Source organism: Electrona antarctica (assembly GCF_951216825.1).
Source record: "Electrona antarctica genome assembly, chromosome: 9".
In the NCBI taxonomy this organism is placed as follows: domain Eukaryota; kingdom Metazoa; phylum Chordata; class Actinopteri; order Myctophiformes; family Myctophidae; genus Electrona; species Electrona antarctica.
The window spans coordinates 56,132,902-56,148,113 of record NC_136790.1 but is presented as its reverse complement, the minus strand read 5'-3'; the positions used below and the strand labels follow the sequence as shown (position 1 = coordinate 56,148,113).

The 15,212-nt window shown below is 44.9% G+C and overlaps 1 protein-coding gene across 1 annotated transcript in view; it reads left to right on the top strand.

Annotated features, from left to right (window-relative positions):
- Positions 1 to 8,161: 8,161 nt before the first annotated feature.
- LOC306930084 (uncharacterized protein) overlaps positions 8,162 to 15,212 on the top strand; it is a gene marked incomplete at its 3' end in the record, with an annotated part of 43,308 nt that continues 36,257 nt past the window's right edge. Inside the window, exons 1-4 of the mRNA XM_079510826.1 lie at positions 8,162 to 8,217; positions 9,788 to 9,808; positions 9,868 to 9,940; positions 12,084 to 13,259. Of these exons, the coding sequence (XP_079366952.1) occupies positions 12,095 to 13,259 (1,165 nt within the window). The 5' untranslated portion in view covers positions 8,162 to 8,217; positions 9,788 to 9,808; positions 9,868 to 9,940; positions 12,084 to 12,094. The remainder of the gene's footprint in view (positions 8,218 to 9,787; positions 9,809 to 9,867; positions 9,941 to 12,083; positions 13,260 to 15,212) is intronic.

Sequence of the window (15,212 nt, the reverse complement as noted above, 5' to 3'; positions counted from 1 at the left end):
TTTCTGTGCCAGGGAAAGTGCTATATAGAGTTATCCTGGAGAGAATAAAGGAGGCAGTCGACCAGCAACTAAGAGACCAGCAAGCAGGTTTCAGAAAGAATCGGTCATGTGTCGACCAGATTGCGACTCTTCGCATTATCATAGAGCAGTCATTAGAATGGAACTCCCCACTCTATGTCAACTTTGTCGATTACGAAAAGGCATTTGACAGTGTAGATAGAGAGACCACCTGGAAGTTATTGAGACACCACGGAGTGCCCACTAAGCTAGTGAATATCATTAAAAACAGTTATTCGGGAATGACCTGTAGAGTAATACACGACGGACAGCTCACAAACCAGTTTGAAATCAAGACCGGGGTCAGACAGGGTTGTCTCTTATCCCCATTCCTGTTTTTACTAGTCATTGACTGGATTATGAGAACAACAACAGAAAACAGGAAAAATGGAATCGGGTGGACATTATGGTCACAGCTGGATGACTTAGATTTTGCAGACGACCTGGCACTACTGTCACATACCCACCATCAGATGCAAGAAAAGACCAAAACACTTGCAGAGACTTCCGCACAAGTAGGACTTAACATCCATCAAGGAAAAACCAAAAACATGAGGATAAATACGACCAGTGCAGAACCAATCACACTAGGCGACACCACGATAGGAGAGGTAGAGTCCTTCACCTACCTGGGAAGTATTATCAGCCTCCAGGGTGGTACGGATGCAGATGTACAGGCAAGAATAGGCAAGGCAAGAACAGCGTTTATACTTCTCAAGAACATCTGGCGCTCTAGGGAGATACAGCAAAAAACTAAAATCAAAATATTCAACTCCAATGTTAAATCCGTCCTGCTCTATGGGGCAGAGACATGGAGAATTACAAAGACCACAATAAACAAAGTGCAAACATTCATAAACAGATGTCTGAGGAGAATCCTGAAAATTCACTGGCCGGAAAAGATTAGTAACAACGATCTCTGGATGAAAACGAAACAACTCCCTGCAACAGAGGAAATTGGACAAAGAAGATGGAGATGGATCGGGCACACACTGCGCAAGCCAGTATCAAACACCACCAGACAGGCTCTGACTTGGAACCCTCAGGGAAAGAGAAAAAGAGGCCGGCCCAAAAACAGCTGGCGGCGGGATCTCCAGGCAGACACCAAGAGGCTGGGATGCACCTGGTCGCAGATAGAAAAGAATGCCAGTGACCGAGAACTCTGGAGGACCCTTGTCGACGGCCTATACCCCAGTAGGGGTGTCAGGCGTAAGTAAGTAAGTAAGTACATTGGTTGAATTGTCTTTATAATAACTACTGAGGTTCTGATATTTCATGTTTATTTTTCATTGCAAAGGGTCAATTATAACTGCCAATATATTTGATCATAACTGCCAAGAGGTTCTCTCATAACTTAAAGGTTGAAATTCATATTTCTGTTGACAATGTCTAAGTCAGATAAAAGTAAGGAGCTCAGGGAACAGAAAAGTGAGGTCACAGAGGAACCTCGCCGCTCTGAGCGTGTACGAATTCCAACAGAAAAAATGCATGCTTACCAACAAGAGGAGATGAGTAAGAAAGAAAAGGGACTAATTACCCTGTATGAACAGTGGAAGATTTTGGCCCGTAAGACGAGACAAGATCTCAAAACTAACATAACAGAAAGCCACCTGACATCACTCGTAGACACTCTTGAAAAGGCACAACATGTAGTCACAAGGACCTACATGGAAATAAGAGATCAGATCCCACCATCAACTGAACTAAGATGTAAAATTGATGCGTGTGAAGCCGTGACTAAGGATATCACCAAAATTATATATGATAGGATTACTGAGGTTGATGGAGATTATGATGCAGAGTTTGCAAAGGGCCGGCTTCGTGAGCTACTAGAGTATGATTATGCCCGCTCTATTTATGGTTCTACTGCATCTCAAGTACAAGGCCATCACTCTGTGGTGTCTTCACATAGAAGTGAACATTCTGTGGCACCTTCAAATAAAAGTGAACATTCTGTGGCACCTTCAAATTTGGTGTCACCTTCAAATGAAAGCCAACACTCTGCACCACCGTCAAATAATAGCCATCACTCTCCTGCACCTTCCAGTGCCTCTGTGGCACAATTGGCAATTGTTAAATCACCCTCAGCAGCACAACAAAGTGTTAAGCATGCCTCTGCACCATCTTCTATTGTTAGTCAACACTCTGCGTCCGTGTGTATGGCAAACAAACGTGCAGATGCAGCCGCTGAGCTAGCAACAAGGGAAGCTGAATACAGAGCACTAGTGGACGAAAGAAAACAAAAGGAAAGGATAAGGAATTTAAAGGAGCAATTACAGGTTCAGGAGTCTGAATTGGAAAAAATACAGAAAGAAAGGGACATTGAGGCAGCACGAGCCAGGTTGGAGGTCTATAACAGAGAGGTACAAAGGGAAACGGACAACCAATCTATAAAACATGACCCCGAGAGCCAGCACCCCATATTCTCTACTTCTGTACAGCCCCACATACAGTCTGTTAAGGGTGCCCCTGATAACCAGCGCTCCGTCATTCCTTCCTCTATGCAGCCCCAAGTCCAATCTATTAAACGCGACCCTGATACTCAGCGTTCCACACCAGCTATTGCCATGCAGTTCCCCAGCAATGAGGCCACAACACCTCCTCCCACTGATGTGTCAATTCTGGCACAAGCTGTACAGGACAGCATAGCAATTAATCGACTTCCTATGCCTGAGCCCACAGTCTTCAATGGTGAACCCATTCGATTCATTGATTGGAAGGCTTCCTTTATGTCACTTATAGACAGAAAGAGCATTTCGTCTGCCGACAAACTGTACTACCTTAAGAAGTATGTTAGTGGCCCAGCTCATAAATGTCTTGAAGGCACATTCTACCGAAGCGATGAAGAGGCTTATCAAGATGCTTGGACCAAACTTAACCAGCGATACGGCCAGGCCTTTGTCATCCAAAAGGCATTTAGGGAGAAGCTGACAAATTGGCCAAAAATACATGCTAAGGATGCAGAAGGTTTAAGGAACTTTTCAGATTTTCTGAATGCTTGCCTACAGGCTATGCCATACGTTAAGGGTTTGGATATACTGAGTGACTCTGAAGAGAACCAAAAATTAGCACAGAAGTTGCCAGATTGGTTAGCGTCACAATGGAATCGGCAAGTTACTAAGGCCCTCATTGAAAGTAACGAATTTCCCAGATTTCATGCCTTTGCTGCATTCATGTCAGTCGAAGCAGAGATTGCATGTAACCCAGTTACCTCTATCCACGCTCTTCGCTCATCTGACTCATTCAAGGATAAAGGAGATCCAAAGGATATTAAAAGGAACAAGGTGAATGTTTACAGTACCCAGGCAACTGTAGACAGTGACGAAGAAATGCCAACAAAAAGTGCCCCATGCATGTGGTGCAAGGGCACTAAGCATCAGCTCTATAAGTGCCCTGACTTCATGAAAAACTCCCTTGAGGACCGAAGAACATATATTAAGGACAATAGACTATGTTACGGATGCACAAAAGCGGGACACGGCGCGAAAGAATGTCGCCGCCGTCACAGTTGTGACACATGCAAGGGAAGACATCCCACTTGTCTTCATGACAATTACTATGTACCTGTGCATAAGGAAAAGGTAAAACCTGTGCAGAAGAATAGTGCAACACAGCAGGATGCAGATGACATAGCATCAGCTCTGTCTCACAAGATTACCAGAGAAGGAGAATAGTGCAACACAGCAGGATGCAGATGACATAGCATCAGCTCTGTCTCACAAGATTACCAGAGAAGGACAGTCTACAAGCACTTCAATGATTGTGCCGGTATGGGTGTCATCTGTCAAGAATCCAAACAAGGAAAAACTTGTCTATGCCTTATTAGACACACAAAGTGACACTGCTTTTATTGATCAAGAGGTGAGCAGTGAACTGCAAATGGATCGTTACCCAGTTAAGCTAAAACTAACCACTATGTTGGGAGTAAATACAATCATGAATAGTGAAAGGGTATCAGGTGTCCGTGTGAGGGGCTATAGCTCCTCAGTACACATCGACCTCCCTTCAGCATACACGAAAGACTGCATACCTGTCAACCGGGAGCACATACCAACCTATGAAACAGCCAAACACTGGAGTCATCTTTCTGATATCTCAGATGAAATACCGACACTCCTGAGTTGTGAAGTTGGCCTTCTCATAGGCTACAACTGTTCCAGGGCATTGGCACCTAGAAAGGTGATACTAGGCAAAGAAAACGAGCCCTATGCTGTCAAAACCGACTTAGGGTGGAGTATTGTTGGATGTTCAAGGCCTTGCCTCGATGCATTGAGGTCAACCAGATTTTGTCACCGGGTTGCTGTAAAGGAGTTGCCCCCTATAACATCGATGGATACAATTCGTGCTCTCGAGTATGATTTCAAGGATGTCACTGGACATGACAAAACCGTGTCTCAAGAAGATCTAATGTTCCTAGATAAAATACAGAAAGACATAACACAAAATGACCAAGGACATTATGAAATGCCCTTACCTTTTAAGGACAGACCATACTTACCAGACAGCAAGCCGCTCGCCGAGATCAGACTCAGCCACCTCAAAAGGAAATTCTCCAAGGTTGAGAAGTACAAGGAAGAGTACATTAAGTACATGAATGACATCATTGAAAGGGGTGATGTAGAGGAAGTGCATGGGGATGGAGTTCCTGAAGTGAAAAAGGCCTTGATACTGAAAACGGAGACCACCGAACCAGTGGGTCTCTCAGACCGCGTATCTAAGTTCTCATCATGGTCCAGAGCCACCAAAGCTGTGGCACTCCTTCTACGGCGGACTAAGAAAATCAAGTCAAGCACTCGTACTACAGTAAGTGAATGGGAAGACGCTGAACGTGTCATAATAAAAGATCTGCAAAGCCAAACATATGAAAAGGAAATCAAGCTGTTAAACAAAGGAATGCGGCTACCACGGTGCAACACACTGCACCACCTTGATGTCTTTCTTGACGGAGACGGTATCCTCAAGGTGGGAGGAAGACTCCACTATGCATCCCTCCCTGATTCATTCAAGCACCCAATAGTTATTCCTAAAGATCATCATGTGACAAAACTGATAATTGCTCACTTTCACGAAAAGGTCAAGCACCAAGGAAAAGGCTTCACTATCAATGAGATCCGGTCCAATGGCTATTGGATCCCCGGGATAAACAGAGCAGTTGCATCAGGCATACGCCAGTGTGTGACTTGCCATAGACTCTGGAGACCGCCAGAGGGTCAAAGAATGAGTGACCTACCTGCAGAACGTGTAGAGCCCTCTCCACCAGTCATGTATTGTGGTATGGACTGTTTCGGTCCCTTTGTCACTACAGAAGGAAGAAAACGGCACAAGCGTTACGGCCTACTCTTTAACTGCTTCTGCTCACGGGCTCTCCACATAGAGTCGCTAGAGGAAGGAATATGTCCACAACATTACCTTCAGGCAGTGCTGGCATACCCCTAAAAGGAACCTTCAAGTAGGTGACGTGGTGATGGACAAGGAAGAAATGTTGCCACGGAGTGAGTGGAAGCTAGGACGAGTCTCGGAGACACTTATCGGCTCAGATGGACTGGTCAGAAGAGTCAAAATAACTATAGGAGATCGAAAGCTCAATCAGAAGGGTGAACGTGTTAACAAATTGACTGTGGTAGAACGCCCAGTACAAAAACTGATTCTGTTATTAGAAACTGTTTAGTATATCCTAACAGTACAGGTGAAATGGTCATGTGATGTTTATTTGTTTTTGATATGAGCCATTTCATATGTGAAAATTATTTGTGTTTTTGTGTGCCTTATTTGTAAAACCCTCATAATTATGGTGGGAGTGTAAATGACCCAAGGCACTGTATTTTGTCTTTGTAATTATTTGCATGCAACATGTGTCATACTTTTATTTTGAAGGGGTTTTTTGGTTTTGAGTTCAGTGTGTGGCTGAGAGCCTGGTAATTTTCCACTGGGGGTTTCCTTGATTGGTTATTGCACTCACCTGGCTGCTCAGAATCAGAAGGAAATGTTTGAGGCAAGCAGCAGCAACAGTTTTATCTTAGCACCCAGCTAGAACGGGAACAAGGTAATGTGTTTGTGTGTTATGATTCTGTAGCCTGGTATCCAGCCTGCTTCGCTACGTTCGGCGGATTTTTTTTTCTCTCTTCGCTTATCAGTCTGGAAAGCCTCCTATCTCCAAGGGAGGCGGGACATGCCAAAAGCTTCGAAACCTAACGTGGCTTCTGATTGGTCTGTGGTGCGGGGCGGGACAAAGCACCAGTGAGACGTCATAGCAAAGCGCAGCTACTGCAGTGAAAAGCATGGAGGGTGGCGCTGGCTGATGACGTAGGTTGCCTAACGCTACTCTCATTCGTTGGAACAACATCCAATCAGCAACGACGTTGACTACGTAACATATGTAGTTCTAGTGTAGTTCTGCAAAACCTCCCAATGGGAGGCTTTCCAGACTGATAAGCGAAGAGAGAAAAAAAAATCCGCCGAACGTAGCGAAGCAGGCTGGATACCAGGCTAATGATTCTGTGCATTTACTTGGATATGTTTATATTAACACAGAGAAGGTGTTGCTTTCATGTAAACATTGTGATTATTCATGATTATGTTTTGTGTGTGTTTTAAAGGCCCATTCTGTATGTTATTGTTTTATGACCTGGTTTGTAATGTTTGTATGTTGTAAGAGCTCATTTTATCTTGTTTATCTGTCCTATAGTTCTTACGGTGTCTGTCCAGAAAAGAGGTGTTTCACACAAAGGAAAGGACTTTATGTTCAAAACAAGGTCTAAGGCTGAGCATAAATAAAACCCTCTGGAAACATCAGTACGCTTCACCATTCTCTGGCTTGGGTTCGCTACACAGCATTTCTACCTAAGAACCGCCTAGCTACCCCGATTCCGATGGACTTGGCGGCGTTCTGTCCGCCTCCCTTTGCCTCTGAGGAGGATAGGAAGAGGCAAAACCTCTGTCCGGTGAGGGCATTGAGGTTGTATTTGGACAGGACTAAGGCGACGAGAAAGACTACACAACTGTTTGTCTCCTGGGATCCCAAGACGGTGGGACTGCCTATCTCAAAGATTAGCCTCCATGTAAAGAGGCTTAGTTCCCCATGGGGGACGTTGGTTTTCTCCAGGGCGTTACGACAGTTTGTTCTGTCGGCCCCTCTTAGGCACATTTGGCAGACTTAGGTCTGTCGGCCTTCCCAATAAGGTGCAGTGGTCCTGTTGAGGGACGTGCTGTGGTCCTTTGCTCACAGATGAGGGTACGGGCCCTAGGGGTCCAGACTTCGCGATGACAATAAGGGAGTTAATGAAGTCTCCCATAAGTGAGCAGCCTTGCTAAGCTGATTATTAGAACTGGGGGTTACAAATGTAACCAAAGTTCTATAACAGCGAGCAAGGCTGCTCACTAAGATTCCCTTCTTGTTTGCTTGAGAAGAGAACAATTGTTATCGAATGAAGCCGCAGGGCGTTGACGCACTGTTATACCAGTGCACCGGCGGGCGGGGTCAACGTCATTGCGTCTTAAAGTCCCAGCCATCTATTGTCTGTGAGCTTATAAATAAAAGCTTCTGTGTTCACGCCAGGAGGCGCAAACTCCCATAAGTGAGCAGCCTTGCTCGCTGTTATAGAACTTTGGTTACATTTGTAACCCCCAGTTTTCTCTACAAGAGTTTTAACTTTGACTTCAGTTCCATAAACTGTAGTTGCAAGATTAACTCAATCTAATTAACCAATACATCGTTTTTTGATAATTCTCTGCTTTCATATGACATGAAAAAATTAAAATAAATCCTTCTAGTTCTAATTAAAGTAGTCACATATTTTTGACTATATATATGAAAGGCAACAGACTAGACTAGAGTGACATACATTTCTCACATGGCAGAAGTGTTGTATAAAAATATAAAGATCGGATATGGAAAAATACCCATTCTACATATTACTGGACGGACAGTACCCGAGACCAGCAGTAGGGGGCAGCAATACGCCAACTGGCGTCTAGACACAAACTGGTCAGGAGGCGAACACAGTTACCCACAATGCAGTTGTGAAAACAACATGGCGGTGTGTTGACTGACTGTTGACACTTTAACCAACAAATAAAAGTAAAACGCGTGGTTTCAAAACAGTGTGGTCGTTAAGCAGCAGGAGGACTTTTGTTAGCAGCTCAACCACTGAAACACAGCAGGTAAGATGAACTGATTCACGTTGTGTTTCATCCCTTTTGTCTTTATTGACTCATCTTTAAGATGGAACTATAGCTCCGTTTGGAACCTCTATACTAGCTCTGGTCCATAGCTCTAATGCCTAATGAAGGCATTAGAGCTATGGACCCCTAATGAAGGCATTAGAGCTATGGACCAGAGCTAATATCTACTGCTACGCTTTAGCTCCGATATGATCGAAATGGAGTCTAGCTGGGTCGAGCCCGTCGACAAGTAGTGGATTAAACCCCTTTCACAGTATTTATTTCAAAAAGTAAAGGTATCAGAATCAAAATACAGTTGATAAGTTAACATAGGCACCTAACATTTTACTTGCAAAGCGGTTGTTTCTCAGCCAGTAAGATTTCGTCCCCGGTTTTCCCGATGCAATCTTACGGAAGCGGTACCGCGCATTAAGGCTGTACCCTAGCCCTTTTTTTAGGACTCGAACTTCGGCAGGAATTTTCGAGCGAACATCCGGACCATTTGTTTCTAATTAATTTTAAAAATAACCTTTGAGATATCCGTCTCGATCAGAGCGCAGCGCTTCTCCCGCGCTCTTTATCAATCTCTCTCGTCTTTCCCAACACAAGCCCATTAATTCAGATTTGAGTGCCAACCCTAACGAGCGAACATTCGAACCTTGAATGTTTGGGGACAGCCTTACCGCTGGGGTTGACTGGACAATTGTTTCATTTAAGCCTGATTTTAAGCGGTTATTTGATGCCTATGTTAAAATGTTACGTGCCTATGTTAAGTTTATCTTATCTTGGTTCTGATACCTTACGTTTTGAAATAAATACTGTGAAAGGGGTTTAATCCACTACTTGTCGACGGGCTCGGCCCAGCTAGACTCCATTTCTACCAGTGCAGGGATAGCTTTCCTCTGAACCTCATCTCGGAGCTAAAGCGTAGCAGCGTAGATATAGAGGTTCCAAACGGAGCTGAGATGGAACATGAATCCTATTCCTCTTATATCTGCTGGCTTGTTCTAAATGTGATCATAAACAACCAGTAGTTACCAGCAGCAGCAGCACAGCAACAGCAGCAGCAGCAGTAATAATTGCGACCAAAGGTCGCAGTTAACTAAGTTAACTTTGTCCTCTCACACTCACAATCTCTCGTGACATCACTATGACATCATCAGTGATGATAGTAAAATCCCCATACATGGGGAAAGCCCCCATATATTATGTGCCCAGGTCTCATGACATCACTCCTTCCTCTTCGATGTCTCCCTTTTGACTGATAGCTGTCCATTCAAACTCTAGACGGGCCTGCCCGGAGTTATGTGTGCAGCTGCTCCTGGCAGCCGGCGAAAACTAGAGTACTCAACAGGCCTGAAAATGAAGGCCCGGCCCGGCCCGGCCCGGCCTGGGCCCTCATCAAACCCTGTACATTCAACACACTGCCCCTGCTGCCACCCTTAGATCTCCATATATGTTTTCATGTTTTCTAATATGGCCCCCTTTGAAAAACGTTTGGACACCCCTGCACTAAGACATATATTAGCCAGGCTTAAAGCCCTCATTCCATTCCTTCATTTCAGAGCAGTGTGTGGAGTCCAGACTGCAGGTGAAGATGAACTCTCCAGACTCATAAGAACTACAATACCCATGATGCATCACTCCCAGGTGAAGTTGAACTCTCCAGACTCAGCCAGGGCTGTCTCTATTAAACAGGAACCTGAAGACCAGCCACACCTCGGTACGTTTCATGTGCTCTCCCTTTCTTTATGTTATTCTCTGTTCAGTTGTAGCTGTTACAATAATAACACAGATCTTCTATGGACTTTATTTCATGTTATTCTCTGTTCAGTTGTAGAGCTGTTACAATAATAACACAGATCTTCTATGGACTTTTCCTTCAGGTTTGAGGTTTAACCCTAGCATCCTTATTCTAGATCTCTAGCTGGTAGATATGCTATTTATGGTAAAGAGATTTGACGTAGAGGGGAAAAAGGAGCGGACTAAGTACAGAGCAAGTATAGATGGTCAGTGCACTATACTTAGAGGGTTTTAGTGGTTAAAACATTCCAACAATCATAAAACAAAATACATACATGGATGCACCTGGGACATATCCTCAGTGATGTATCCCAAGGTCATCGGGGTTTCGGGTCTCCCAACATCATACCCCTCACTCAGGTGACCCAGCCGGGGTGATCAAGTCCCGACTTACGTCCCAGTAGCTACCCTCGATCAGTCCCATTAGGGAAAAACCAGGGCCACACAATCCGTTCCTCCTGAACTACTCTGCCGGGACTGGGAGGTACCATTCTGGCGCGTGGAAGGACTAGGCTCTGTGGGTTGAATCCTGTCCGGGCCCCTCCTACGTCTCACCAGGTCCACTCCTGCTCTCACCAGGTCAGGCCCTGTGCGTTGCACCAGACTCCCAGCACCAGGCACTTTATTCAGGAATGGTGGATTCTCAAGCCGCAACGGTTCTGCAGGCTCCACCTTGCCCTTGGTGGTGCCGCAGTCTCCGCTTGAGGCTTGAATGGCCCTCCTAAAGGCCTCACCGTGGGTTTGTTGGGCTTCTTCCTCACGGAAGACAGAGACTGGGGTGCCAACCCATACTGCTCCCGGGTGCCGTCTACTTTCCGGCTGCCACCCGTCTCTCCGGTGGTCACCAGACTATTCCTGGTTGTCACGTAGTCTATTCCTATGAGTCACTATAAATAGAATAACTAAAACAAAATACATACATACATGGATGCACCTGGGACGTATCCTCAGTGATGTATCCCAAGGTCATCGGGGTTTCGGGTCTCCCAACATCATACCCGTCACTCAGGTGACCCAGCCGGGGCGATCAAGTCCCGACTTACGTCCCAGTAGCTACCCTCGATCAGTCCCATTAGGGAAAAACCAGGGCCACACAATCCATTCCTCCTGAACTATTCTGTCCACTCCTGCTCTCACCAGGTCAGGCCCTGTGCGTTGCACCAGACTCCCAAACACCAGGCACTTTATTCAGGAATGTTGGATTCTCAAGCCGCAACGGTTCTGCAGGCTCCACCTTGCCCTTGGTGGTGCCGCAGGCTCCGCTTGAGGCTTGAATGGCCCTCATAACTATTTCAAATTGTAGTGCATGACACAGCATTTGACAGAATACAATCTGCATTTTGATAATCGGGGGGAAAAAACTGCACATTCTATCAGATATGAAACATACTTCCATGGCCTACTGGTAGTACTGGTAATGGTGCTGATCGGTACAGCAAGTTGTGAGGTTAGCCCCGGACACACAGACAGACAGATTCACAGACTTATTTCTAGACAACATTTCATACCTCAATATTTATACAGAATGGGTTCACATTTATTATTTAAGTGTTGCAACAATGAAACCTCAGCATTTTTCCAAAAAACAGCATGTTACAGGTCAACTGTGGCCTTATTTTCAACACAACACTTTCCTATGACTCATCAAATCTCTTATTGTACACTAGGATGCATTAGTTTTGATGAGCTGCAAATTCATCTCACTTAAACACTCTATATTTGATAAAACAGACCTGTAATAATATAAGTGAGTGAGCAGGCAGGCAGTGGTGAAGACGAAAAGGGTTTTTCCTCACAGGGAAAGAAGGCTTAAATGAGCTGCAATTGAAACAACATATTAAGCACTTGGGTCCTGGGCTGGCTCAGCGGTCCAGCGGTCCAGCCTGACAGTGTGTTGCGGGTTGGACGGGAACCAAAAGGGCTTCCCGTCCAAAATGGGTTAAAGTGTATATAGCGCAACCCAAGTGTTACTTTTCCAAAAATGTGCTCTTTTATTAAGTTGATGTTTTGTTTACATTAGGAATCTAGCTAGATTAACTATTATGTAATGTTTCTGCTCCTAGACATCCTGCACATGGTTGTGTGTAAAGAGGAGGATTCTATTAAACAGGAGAGGAGCCCCAGTCTGCTCCAGGAGGAACCAGAGACTCCACACATTAACGAGGAACAGGAGGAGCTTAAAGAGGAACAGGAGGAGCTTAAAGATGAACAGGAGGAGCTTAAAGAAGAACAGGAGGAGCTTAAAGAGGAACATGAGGATCTACTTCAAAGACCAGAGCAGCCTGATGGGTCAATGTTGACAGAAGGAAATGTTGATAAAGAAGAAGACATCTCTTCCCACTGCTCTGAAGTTGAAGTTGAACTTGAATCTGACACTGACGTCACTGAAGACAGTGATGATTGGGAGGAGACCAGGGAGGACGGTGATGACCAACGACATGACAAGAGTTTCAGTGAGTCAGGTCCCTTGAGGACACACCAGCGTATCGACACTAGAGAGAAACCTTTCCACTGTAAACATTGTGACAAGAGTTTTAGTCAGTCATCTTCTCTGAAAATACACCAGCGTGTTCACACTGGAGAAAAACCTTTCCACTGTGAACATTGTGACAAGAGTTACAAGCAGTCAGGTTCCCTGCAGACACACCAGCGTATCCACACTGGGGAAAAACCTTTCCACTGTAAACATTGTGACAAGAGTTTTACACGTTCATTTAGTCTGACAACACACCAGTGTATCCACAATGGGGAAAAACCTTTCCACTGTAAACATTGTGACATGAGTTTTATTACGTCATCTGGCCTGAAAAGACACCAGCGTGTTCACACTGGGGGAAAACCTTTCCACTGTAAACTGTGTAACAAGACTTTTGTGGCGTCAAGTCACCTAACGGAACACCAGCATGCACACACTGGAGAAAAACCTTTCCACTGTACGCATTGTGACAAGAGTTTCACTAGGTCAGGAAACCTGAAGCGACATCAGCTCATCCACACTGGAGAAAAACCTTTCCACTGTAAACATTGTGACAAGAGTTTTGGTGAGTCAGGTAACTTGAAGATGCACCTGCGTATCCACACTGGAGAAAAACCTTTCCACTGTAAGCATTGTGACAAGAGTTTTACACGTTCATCTCATCTGGAAACACACCAGCGTATCCACACTGGAGAAAAACCTTTCCACTGTAAGCACTGTGACAAGAGTTTTAGTGACTCGAGTTCCCTGAAGAGACACCAGCGTAATCTAGGCTGCGTCCAAATTCCTAGGGTTGTTCCCTGCTCCCTACTCCTCATATGGGGATCCAGACTTAGTGGACTATAATTGTGATGATTTCGGACAGTACTACCTATATCGGGGGCACCGAAGTCTGACGTCAATATCGGTAGAGGGCGCTGTAAGTCCACGGGTTCATGTACTTTTTATTTGCATTGTAATTCCCATAGTTGTTTTTTTTAGATCACCTCATATAAGAACTGTTCATCCAGGCTGTTTCACTCATATGGATATGAAGAATCAACTGACAAGAAAACAGTCAAAACGCTAATTTTACTGCTGCTGAATATAGTAAAATGTTCGATAGAAACAGACTGTATGAAATATAGTGACTGGCTGTCGTTAACAATACAGAGCCACCTCGCTGACAATATAGCCAGGACAGTTTGTTTATTTTTAAATGCATGTACGTGTAGGCATTTAGGCCTATGTTAAAATAGGTTATTCTCCTAAAAGAACACATAACGGGCCTAATGATTATCAATAAATGAATAAATATTTTCTTACTGCAATAATGCAACTGATTCCTCTCCCACCGCCATGCATGTGATACAATGAGATATTTTAGTTTAGTTCTATCTCTTTAATGTTTATCCCACGATTTTGCAACCCAGTTTTTCCACCCAGTGCCAATTATCTAATGTAATCCTGGGCGCTACACTTCCTCTGCCAACCTGGGGGGGGCAGCGGACTGACCTCATGCCTCCTTCTATGCATGAGGAGTCCAAGCTGCTTCTTTTCACCTGACAGGGGGGGATTTCCCTGGCCGGACGTAGCGCATGGAAGGAACACCTTATTCCGACCAGTTCCTTTCCCCTCCATCAGGCACCCCGGCTGGCCAGGGGAGGTAGTTTAGAGACCAGGATTATGTTTTTGTGAGGATACCTACCCTAGGGGACACGGGAAGAACATGCAAACTCCACACAGAAAGGCCCTTTCGCCAACCCCACCTCGGGTATGGGCACTTTTAGTTTTCGCAAGACTGGCTGATAGCTGAAACGTGTTGGTCCTCCCTTTTGTGTAATGATCTTTGCAATGTCTTAAAACTTACAATAAAGGCTGTTTCACTTCACTTCAGTGCCTTGGATCCTCATCTTTATTTTCAGATTCGTAATACTATTGCAAATGAATACACTTGTTTTATTATAAATAAAATAAAATAAATAAAACAATTGCAAATAAATGCATAGATCATTTGCCTCGAAGATCTATAGCTTCGTGATCCACCAGGGAAGAAAAGGGAAGCGAAAACAAACGTTTAAAAAGTACATTTGTACGTGTTGATTTATTTCGCTAGTTTAACATCTGCGGCCTGCGGAGAAAAAAAATAACATTTTAGAATGAAAGAAAGACAAGGTCCTTCGTTTTGGCACAGGCGGGTCGTGGAGAGAAGAACAAGATCCTACGTTCTTGGCATACATTCGGTTAACATCAACAAGAGAGCACGTGTTACCAACAAGATCCTGTATGACGGAATGCCCAGGGTGAGCCATGCAGAAAACAGGAGAATGAGACTAGCAGGACACTGCCAAAGACACCAAGAACTGCCACCCGGCAAATTAGTGCTGTGGGAACCAACACGCGGGCACCGGTCACAAAGACGTCCCACTCTAACATACGTGGATGTACTCAAGAACGATGCAGGAGCGCAAAGCACCAACGAGCTGGGCAGATGTATGGAGAACCAGGATGACTGGAAGAACTGGCCAGATGTATGGAGAACCATCTGGGATGACTGGAAGAACTGGCCAGATGTATGGAGAACCATCTGGGATGACTGGAAGAACTGGCCAGATGTATGGAGAACCATCTGGGATGACTGGAAGAACTGGCCAGATGTATGGAGAACCATCTGGGATGACTGGAAGAACTGGTCAGATGTATGGAGAACCATCTGGGATGACTGGAAGAACTGGCC